The following is a 10979-nucleotide window of genomic DNA, read 5'->3' on the forward strand; positions in this document are numbered from 1 at the left end:
ATACCATTATCAAAATTTACTTTACAGGGAATATGTTGTCCCTAATATTTGAATTAAAAAGGGTTGATTGTTGCTTTTTGTCTCGTGAAGTACTTCATGAGACGAAAGTCAAAATCGGCAATTTTCCATAGTAATCTTATCTAGACTAGTAATACTAAATAACTACTATTTGTAATCCTAATATAGACCTAAATGGCACTTGCACATACAATAGACTCAAAATAACAATTTAATCATACAAAGACATATGAATCCAACTTTAATCAAATACAATAGGCTCAAAATTTTGAATAGGAATGGGCTATAAAGAGGGGGAAAAAAAAAAGAAAAAGAGGAATAAATAGAGAGAAAGATATATAGTTGAGGAACATAAAGACCTTTACAAAATGAATTTGGGCTAAATTTGGAATTGGAAAGTAGGAAACTATTTTCACTCTCAACACCAAAAAGATCCAACAATATTATGCAGAAATTGAAGTAAATTACCAACAAAATCATTAATTTTTCTCATTAGACACAAAAATTTGGTAAAATTTAACATCGAAAAGGACTACATGGACCAACAAGCTAACAAAACAAACTAGTACAAATTAAGAACAAGTCATCTTCCGAAAATCATGAAGACACTAATTGATTTAGACAATTAATCTCTACCATTAGCTAAAACACAAATCTGTAAAAGATGTTTTAGACTCAATCAGAAAGCTAAAATCAAATCAAACCCTTGAAGAAAGAACAAACCACGAAAGACCTGTCAGTAAAAGAAAGGATGAGGAGCTAGAGAAATTTTAACAACTTTTTTGAACGAAGAAAGAGAGAAATGAAGGTGGGTGGAAAGTTTTTCTAGGTAAGATCACAAGAGAAGAAAACCCCATCATAAAAAAAGCTGAAACCCAACATTTTTTCCGAAAATCAAATGGGGATTTTTCAAAATCTGGGAAAATGTTTGAAAAAGTAAAAGATGGGGTTGAGTAATTTGAAAAAGAAAAAAATATATATAAAATATTGAAAAAAAAAAAAGAAAGGTAAAATATTAAAGTCTTTCACAATAAACAAGTTCTGACATTATCATACCTTAGTTCTTTAGTTTTTCTTCTCATTTTCTCCGTGACATGAAATGGTTCATAGCTTTGTTTTTTGTTTCACCCAAAAGGACTTCATACCAACGGAGATAGTCATTCTCACTTGTATACCTATGATCCTCCTCTTATCTAATCAATGTGGGACTTTGGTTGTATTCCCAACAATTCTCCCCTCGAATAAAGGACCACCGAGCCTCCCTCAAACAGTCATCCAGTTTTGATGGTAAACCCACGTGTCTCTCTCTGGGGCTGACAAGGGTTCTGAACTAGTCGCTGCCAGATGCAGCCTTTACGGCGAAAACGAACCGCCACCTCAACGGACGTTTCCTCGACCCGCGAACCCACGCCGGTCGCCTTGCCTGCACGCTGCTGGAGAAACCCACGCGGCCAAAGTAAATAGTCGCTCTGACCCTCTCTCTCCCTCTGCGTGTGTAGAATAGATGCAGTCTAACGAGAGATCTAACTAAAGGAACAGAATATGATGGAGAAAGCTATATAAATATAGAATTATACCACGGGCATTTGATCTACACCACGCTTCTTTTATACATTCTCCTTTTTCTTCTATTTTGATTTCTGGTTTCATTCATAGGTGAACAAAGAAGAAAAATGCAATAGGAAATGAACATTGAACTTCATGAACCAAGAAAATCGAATAGAAAATGAATATTAGACTTATAAATTAAGTGCAATGTAAAAGAGTGGACCTCCAAGTCTCACTAGACTCTGGTGCAAGAAAGCCAAACCAAATGTATAACAAATTTTGATAAGTCAAATGGATATTAGTAGCAATAAATTATGTTATTTCCCAAACTTCATCTAATCTTGCTCAAGATGCAAAAAACAAATCAAAGTTGTATAGAGAAAAGTGAAATGAATCAATATCACAAGTTCAAACAAATCATGCAAAAAAACTAGTGACTACCAATCAAGATCCAAAAGTTGCAATCTCCATTAACAAAAATTTGAAGTCCAAAACTCAAAGTGAAGAGAAAAACTATGAGCATGAAGCTTGGAAATCACGATTTTAATCATAAAGAAGAAGTGTGGTAGTGGAACTATGTGCTTGGACTAGAAACTTTGGGCTTTTGTCTGATATGTGTTGTCAATTCGTAGACCAAAAACTAATTCACTCTCTCTCTTACTTTACCATTGCAGAATAGGAATTCAACATGTAAGACCTTAGAGTAATTGAAGATGAAAGTACACAATCCAATAATAAGAAGAAGAGAAGCAAAGCTAAAAAACGTGTTTATAATGGTTCAACATAGACTGCATCCACTATATTAATTGCAACCATGGAAGCTTTATTAGAGATCAAGATGGAGAATAGCACTTCAAAACCCATTTTCTGTTAATTGAATGTTTTAACAAAACCTTTCAATTAGTTTGTCTACTATTTCCTGATTTGCAATCCATTTCAATTGTAACAAAAAGCAAAAGAGAAGAAATGTAAAAAACTGATTTCAAGGACTTGTGAGCTCGAATGGCAATAGGAAGCATAAATTTCAAGAGTTGGGTCTAATGCATCGTCATCTCTGGCAGTGTTCGTTCAAATTCGAAGAGTTAATTTTCTCTCATGTTTGCAAAATATCTGCATTCCGAAGTGTTAGACATTGTGCTTAGGCGGGAGTTAAAAAAAAAATACAATAAAAAAAATATGCAATGCGTGCGCGTCTACGATACCCAACCAAACTTCTATAGCATCTTATCTAAGATGCTATAATTAAAAGCAATAAAAGGTAGGAGCTTTTAAAAATTTGATTTTAGGAATTTGACAAATAATTTAACCAAAGTATTTAAAGAAAGATGCAAATCCTAGTATGAAATGGAAAGAAAATAAGCTTAATTTTTTAAAAACTCAAAAAAAAATAAAATGATTACAAAATGGGAAAGTGTTCATTTTTTAATATGACAAAGTTATTTCTATGTTTAAATTCACAACTACAACTCAGAATCACACAAGTTCAACATGTGTATAATACAATGGAAAAAAAGTCTATGTTTTATCTAATAGATTGTGGATTCAAATTGCTCCTCAATGTAAGGAAGGGAAAAAAAATGGGCCCCAATGACAATATATTAAGATAATTTTGAGGCTACAGATGAACTTTTCCCCATTATTTCCATATTGTTCCTAATTATTGAGACTGTTTTAAATCTTGAAAGTTTGTGTGTTTTGATTAATTTGAGAAGTTGAAAAATTTAGAAATTAGGAGTACAACAAAAAAAAAAATTGAAAAATCGAAAAATCAAACCAATCCAAATCGATTCGTTGGTTTGGTTTTTTAGTATAAAGTTGGACAAATTGATTTGTATTTGGAGAACACCAAAAAATATTGGTTCTTATCAGGTTTGATTGGAAAAATCAATCAAAATGGAACCGAACCGATGATATATACTTTTAAAAATAAATTCTAACATTAGGTTTGTTTTAGTGTTTTAATTATTTTGGTGCATATATATTTATTGTTTAGAAAAAAGACCAATTATTATAGAATGTTTATATTTTTATTTAACAAGTGCCAAGAAAAAGATGTTCAATTTCAATCTAAAAAAAAAAAAGAAGAAATGAACCCAATTTCAATTCTTAAGTAGCAAAAAGGACCAATTTCAAAACAAAATTGGAAATAAAAATTAAAATTTGAAGGAAAAAAATGTAAAAAATCGAGTATCAAACCGACAATAAATCAATAACATCTCGAGTTCCGGATAAATTGAAGCTTCGAAATGTTTTTGAATCAAACCACGTGTTGGGTAAGTTGTTTGGAGACATATGAGTGAAGTTTGTGATTTGAATTGTGTCCTAAACGTTGGATTTAATTCCAGTCTATGTTTTTGGATTTATTCAGGATTCAAGGTTTTGTGAAGTTGAATTGCTAGCTATTTGGACTTAATTCCAAGGTAAGTATCTTACTACTAGTTCGTCTTCGAACTAGTTGCCCAACCACATGATGATGTTTAGATTGCTATATATAATGTAAAGGACTATCTTGATTGATATTGTATGGTATGTTGACTGAGGTGTTTTCAGTAAATTTTCATGGGTTAAGTGGCGATGATTAGACTGTTTGATTTAATGATATGAACTGGTTTGACTATGGTGTTATGTAATGATAATTGAGGGCATTTTGGTAATTTTTTCTAAGTTAAGCAACTGCATCTATGATAAAAGTTTTAAATGTAGACTGATGCATACTAAGTATATATGGTGCATGTTAACCTTTTTATTTGGGTAGTGTACACTTTACGATTGATTGTGTATTCCTTCGAGATACACACCTATAAATGTTGTATATGTTTATGATTGTTTGTGTAACTTCGATATACATCTATGACTGATATGTGCGAAATAGTAATGTAGAATTAGAGGAAAACTATTTTGTTTGTGTTGAAAAAAAAAACAATTGCACATTTCTCTCTCTCTTTTTTTCTTTTTCCCTCCATTTCTTTGGAGTTTGGTGTATTCTTAATTAAGAATTGAGAAAATTCTTACAACTCTCTCAACTTATTTTTACAACTTGATTTTCCCTCCTACCATAATGCATTAAAAAAAAATACCAATCAGAATCAGCCACCGGGAGCGGCAGCGGGGGAGGAAGAGCTTGACGGCTCTTCCGATTCAAACCCTAACGTTCAACGAATGTTTCAACGTTCCTACATGGAGAATATGAAGACCCAATGCAACTTTCCGGCTTCCCACTTCGTCGGCCACACTCAAATCCTTACAAACATCCACTTTGAATCGAACCACCATTTCTCCGCCGGCTCCGAGAGCCACCTTTTGGAATCCCAGAAGGTGTTTCTGAGGCGAATTGTGCACTGATGGCGGTGTTGAATACAGAAAAACTGTGTGGCTTCCACTTCTCTGTCCCACGTTCTTCACTCTCAGATGAACATCGAATCCCAGGTTTTGGCAGCTCTCTTGGACAACGTCGAGTGAGTGGCATTTTGATGAGCGGCAAATGTGGTTATCTTCCAAGGGGATCGATACGAGCTTTGGGGCTTTGACCAGGTGATGTTTGAAATCTGAGTAACTCAATCCATCCCCAAATGAATATACTGTTTCCCCTGTGTAGAATCTGTATGATCTTCCTGGATATCCATTGGAAGGTCTCATTCTCATGTCCGTCATTGGGACCTTCTCTACGTATGATTGTGGGTACCAAGTCATGGGTAGTCTACCACCTGTTTGATGAAATGCTTAAATGAGATTTGAAAATTTTCTTATTCATGTTCATAGTAGTTAGTTGTTTTATCCATGTTAATTAGTTGCAACAAAGTGAATTCTGTGGTTGGAGGGTGTTTAAAGTGCTGAAAAGTAGACTTACTTGGATTAAAGGATCCAAAGATTACATCAGCTATGGCAGCACCCCCAGCTTCGCCAGGGAAACCAACCCATAAGATGCTTGTAATTTTGTCATCGTTTTTGGCAAATGTTATATCCATGCCTCCACCAGTCATTATGACAAGAATTACAGGTCCTTTTGATGCTTTAGCCACTTCTGTGATTAGGAGTGGCTGTTGTCCTGGAAGATTCAAGTCAACTCTGTCTCGACTCTCGGCTTCGATTGATTGGTCCGATCCTACTACGAGTACTGTGGCATCTGCTGATGCTGCCATCTTCTTTGCTTCATCTAGCTGGGCAGAGCTACAAGCCACATTTGCGCAGCCAGGCTGATATGAGGTGGATACTACGGCTGATAGGCCTTGTAAAGGTGTTGTATATTTGCACGGTGTGCCTGCAAGGTGATAACCAAGTCAAAATAGTGTCCCGTTTTTCAACGAGCAGATCAAGTTAGTGGGTAGATTTGAAGACGAAATTTTAGAAAATATTTTACCCTCATAGTTTCCAATCATGGTTTTTGTGACATTTGCATTTGGGCCAATTACTGCCAAAGACTTGATTGAAGAGGAAGACAAGGGCAGAGATTTAGGGCTGTTTTTAAGCAAAACTATGCCTTGTCTTGCAGCCTCACGGGCCAACTCCTGATTCTCTTGTGTGCAAACATCTTTTGGACCAAGCTTTCCATAAAGCTGCTTGCTGGGATTGCCATCAAAGAAACCTAACCTCATCAATGTTAGAAAGTTGTTAAAAACTGCCTTATCAATTGCTGCCTCATTCACCAGCCCCGCCTTAACAGCTCCTTCAGTATGTTTCCCGAGAAAATCACCACAGTCGAGATCCAACCCTATTAAATCAACAAATTTAAACCGACTGTTTGGTAAATTTCCAATCTCATTGAATGATTGAATCATTCTCTTTGAAGCCCTATACATGAGAAAACTGGAATTCCTATAGATACTATAGGTATCCCAAACTTTGATAAAGTTTTTCATGAAACTAATTGTAATGTGTGATTTACCTGCCAATATAGTTTTAGCTGCGGCTTCCTCCGGCGACTTGGTATAGTGTTGTGAATTGTAAAGTACATCTACAGAATCACAGTCCGAAACTATATATCTGCGGTTATCCAGTGTTATTGGATTACATTAGCCACAATAAAATATTTAGTCCTAACTGTAAGAGCATACAAATGTAGAAAGTAGTCATGAGACCGAATAAAGTGATACATATGACCTACTACTATTTTTTAGCAATATATCATCTTCACCCTGTAGACATGGCATTATCTAATTGTCTACTTTTTCTTCATCACGTTATGTTAAATCGGCAAATATTTGTCCAATACGCAGGTCACGTCGCTGTTGAGTTAGCCGTTGGCAAAAACAACATATAATCTCAACTATACATGATGTAATTTGTGTTTCTTAAACTTCACAACTTAAATTGAACTATATTTGCAACCCAATCCATATGTAACGAGTTCATTTTTGTTCTGTTTCTCAGGGGGAAAAGGAAACGAAGAAACGAAACAGGAGAAGAAACAAACATACCCATTCAATTTCCACTGGCCTCGGATGACTCCAGCTAGGAGGTCTGGATCTGCACAAGTTGGTTTGCCATTAACTTGGTTGTAAGAACACATAACACTGGCCACATTGCCGTCTATCACACAGCTCTTGAACGGTGGCTGAAACGTATCCTCCAAATCTTGCGGTGTCACCTTCAATCAAAATACAAAACCACCTTCAGAAATGGAGCCAAAAATGAATACTGCCATTGACAAATTCAAAGCAATGACAATGAAATTGAACTATTACCACAGCATTGAAGTGATAACGATCTGTGCCTTTCCAGTTATCCAAATCATAGGCAGTGTAGTGTTTGCAGCAGGCAGCAACTTTAAGTCGGTCAGAATCACCATCATCCCGCTGCTGCAGGCCTCGGACGTAGCCAGCGGCGTACTTACTGGAGAGCAGAGGGTCCTCCCCCGGAGTCTCTTGGCCTCTGCCCCATCTGGGGTCTCTGAAAATGTTGACATTGGGCGACCAATAGGTTAGTCCTGCTAATCCCACATTGTACATTGCTCTTGCCTCTGTTGAAACTACCTGCACCATCAAGTAAAATTGCTTTCATATTTCATTTCAATCAAATCTAATCTTACTGCTCTCGTGTTCTTCATTCTTGGTGGGGTATTATTATTCTTATTGTTATTTTAATTCTTCTGCTTTTTTTTTTTTCCTCCTTATTTTGGGCTTTTAGGCTTTTTCATTTAGATTATCCAGAAAAAAAAAGTGAGCTGTCGGCAGTTTCTAATGTCTGAATCAAGATTTTCCTTTTGAGCTGGAACCATGAAAAAGTTTCGAAAAACTCATGAATTTGTGTATAAATTTCATGTTCTATTCCAGTAGGTCAACAACCACCATTTTCTTTTGCTAACAATTATTGGATAATTTAGCTTTTTTTAATCAACCTTTTTAATCTCTCTCTTCTTTCTTCTCTTTCTCTCTCTTCTTTAAGGCAACAGGTTTCTGAAAAATCTTTCACCCACCTCCACATAACCTGCATAGTAGCAGCTATTGAAGGTAATCTAATATCTACTTTTCTGACAGAAAATGAGGTGGAAATATTCTAAAAAATATATTTGATTCTTTTTTCTTCTGTAAAAGAGCAAGTGGACTTCAGTTTTGCCTCAATTGATTGATCCCACATCAGCATCCACCTTCATAAAGATATATATTTTTTTTTAATTCTTCTCTCACAGGAAAATGGGGTTTCTTAATTCTTTTTTCTTTTTTTGAATTGAAAATTATAAGGAAAAAATAAATCATACAATTCATAAAACAAAGACTCATCCATTTTCTTCCTTTGCAAATGTGATCTGCATTAACAAACAGAAACCTCAAAAGCTCCGAGTTCTATACTCAACTCACTGAGTCAATTCCGAGTTCTATGTGTTAAGCTAAAAAACACATCTTGCAGATAAAAAAAACAGAGGGTCCCCAATCACTTTTGTAAGCCACATTGTCCAGAAAAGGAGTTTTTAGAGAGAGAAAGAGAAGCATTGTATGGTGATACCTTTCCAATGGCTTCAAACAGAGAAGAATTGAAGGAGGCCGCCGTCAAGATAACCTGAGGGAAGCTCGTGGCGCCAGGAACCACATTTGAAAATTTCGTCCCCGGACCGACGTAAGAGACGCCGTGCAATGCCTCGGACCACCATTCATACTTTGGAATCCCAAGCCGGGTCACATTCCTAGCAGTGTTGATGAGAAACCCAATCTTCTCCTGCAGTGTCAGCCGCTTCACCAAATCCTTCACTCTTTCCTCAAACCCGAGCGATGTATCGCAGAAGGCGAAGCCGGCCACGGCCGGATTGCTTGCGGCATCGCAGGCAAACGCCGTGGGCGACTGGCCGGAGGTACGGCAGAAAGAGAGAGAGAGAAGGAGAAAGAAGAAGGGGAATGTAAAAACAGAGGGCTTTGGTGGTCTATTATTGAGAGGAGGAGGGGAGGCCATGGCGAGCTGAAGGGCTGCCATGGAAATGAGTTTAGAGGTTTAGTGAAAGAGAAGAAAAGGGTATCTTGTAATGGGGCATGCAATGAATAATATTTTATAGGGAAACAGACGGGGGAATTATGGAAGCGCCAAAATCAAAACACGTTGTTTCTTAGCAACCCGTGATGGATAATTTGGAAGAGGATTGAAATTAAAATTAAATTTATCATTAACAATTTTATTTTATTTTCTTCCTTTCCTTTTCTTTTATACGAGTGTCCAAATCAATTTACGGACATCTTGACTAATCTCATGAGATAATCCATCTGATCCTACAATATCTAATGTCAAAGAAATCGATATGATTTTAAATCATTGGTAAGTGAGAAAAAAAGTGATTGAGCAATTTTCATAATATCCCTATAATTTAGTTAAATCCTACTAAACTTTTTTAGACTAAATCCTTGCTATAATGTATTGTAGGATTTAACTGCCATGAATTTTTATCTATGCAGTTTTATTTTTAAAATATAAAAAATTGAAAGAGATTATTGGATATTTTTAAAGGTCTATCATGAATACGGATAGATATCTATCTATCATGATAAATAGTAACATTTTACTATATAAGTTGGCTTATTTTTATTTGAAAACAACCATATTTTTAATATTTTAATATTTATCTTCTTAATCTATGTTATTTAGTCAATTTACAATTCATATCCTATAGGATGTGGACTTTTTTGGTAAAACTAGAAGTCTCTCCTTTTTATTTGAGAGATTGATTTGAACATACAAGTAATGATAGTTTCGTAAGAGATCTTAGGTACTACACGAGATCTCTTGAAGGATATTTGTATTTTTGGAGTGAAGTGTCAAATAATTAAGTGTAGTGAGTAGAGGTGGAAACGGTTCGGTTCGGTATGGTGGTCAAACCGAATCGAATCGAATTGAATTTTCTAATATGTGAAACTAAATCGAATCAATTTATTGATTCAAACCAAACTGAATCAAACTGCACATATGTGGTTCAATTTGGTTTCAAATTCAGTTTTGGCATTCTTAAAAAATCTATGTTATATATATATTTTTAATTAAAAATGGTTCGGCTCAGTTCGGTTTAAAATTCGGTTTCGTTCTTTAAATTAAAAAAGGTTCGGTTTTAAATTCGATTTTCGAAATTGAAACCGAACTGAACTAAATTAATTCGGTTTCAAATTTTCTTCAAATCAGATCGAATCACATTTTTCGTTTTCACTGAGTTTTCAGTTCGATTTTTAGAAACGGTTCGATTTTTGCAATTTGAATGACTACCCATAGTAGCGAAGGAACATCTTTGTTATGGATAATGCTTATTGGCATTTTTTTTTTTTTTTAAATGTTAATAAATTTTTTTAAGAAAAAAAAAAGGGACATATCTCCATTAGTTAAATTTGAAAAAAAGAAAATGAGTGGGATGGAATGTTTAGAAATGTAGTAAGGAAATTAAAATGAAATGGGGAGTGGGATGCAATTATTTAACTAAAGAAAGTAAAAGAAAAAAGAAAAAAAGAAAAAAGAAAAAGTTGGTTGTTTGGGAAAAAAGGAATTCAAGTGGGAATCTAATCTAATGGAAGCAAAATTGAGGGGTACCCTACGAGTCCGTGAAACCGACTACTTTTTTCTTTTTTCTTTTTTCTTTTTTAAAGATTAACCGACTTTTATTTTAGCATCTCATTTTCTAGATTTGTTTTGAGAGAAGCTCTGTTTTTGTAGGCTATTTAATATTTTTCAATTTAATATTTCGTTTAAATATGTATATGTTTTTCAATTTGGAATTGCTTCCAAACATATCTTCATCTATAAAAGTGGTAAACACTTTTTTTTTTTTAGCTAAAAAGAACAAGAACGAAGCACTTTTTAGTAATTATTCCCTTCACAAATATGCTAATTAGGGATTCAATTCAAAAGTGTTCTAGATTGACTTTAATACATTTTTAGAATTATATATTTTCTTAAAAAATAGAACAAAAAATACCTATTTGATCCATAAGTTTTAGGTCTAGTTTTCATTT

At 34.8% G+C, this 10979-nt stretch overlaps 1 protein-coding gene and 1 long non-coding RNA gene across 2 annotated transcripts; one reads left to right on the plus strand and one right to left on the minus strand.

The window, feature by feature from the left end:
• Positions 1-4460: 4460 nt before the first annotated feature.
• Positions 4461-9096, minus strand: LOC120078152 (beta-xylosidase/alpha-L-arabinofuranosidase 2-like). Its single transcript, XM_039032375.1, has 7 exons — positions 8506-9096; positions 7248-7535; positions 6981-7150; positions 6449-6546; positions 5924-6274; positions 5414-5824; positions 4461-5270 (listed from the first exon to the last, which is right to left on the minus strand). Exons 1-7 carry the CDS (start codon positions 8965-8967, stop codon positions 4705-4707), a joined length of 2346 nt encoding a protein of 781 aa, XP_038888303.1. The 5' UTR covers positions 8968-9096; the 3' UTR covers positions 4461-4704.
• LOC120078153 lies at positions 7348-8540 on the plus strand. The gene is made up of 3 exons (XR_005481933.1): positions 7348-7482; positions 7948-8012; positions 8410-8540. It is a non-coding gene; the product is annotated as an uncharacterized LOC120078153 (long non-coding RNA).
• Positions 9097-10979: the final 1883 nt, after the last annotated feature.

This window comes from Benincasa hispida, chromosome 5 (assembly GCF_009727055.1).
Source record: "Benincasa hispida cultivar B227 chromosome 5, ASM972705v1, whole genome shotgun sequence".
In the NCBI taxonomy this organism is placed as follows: domain Eukaryota; kingdom Viridiplantae; phylum Streptophyta; class Magnoliopsida; order Cucurbitales; family Cucurbitaceae; genus Benincasa; species Benincasa hispida.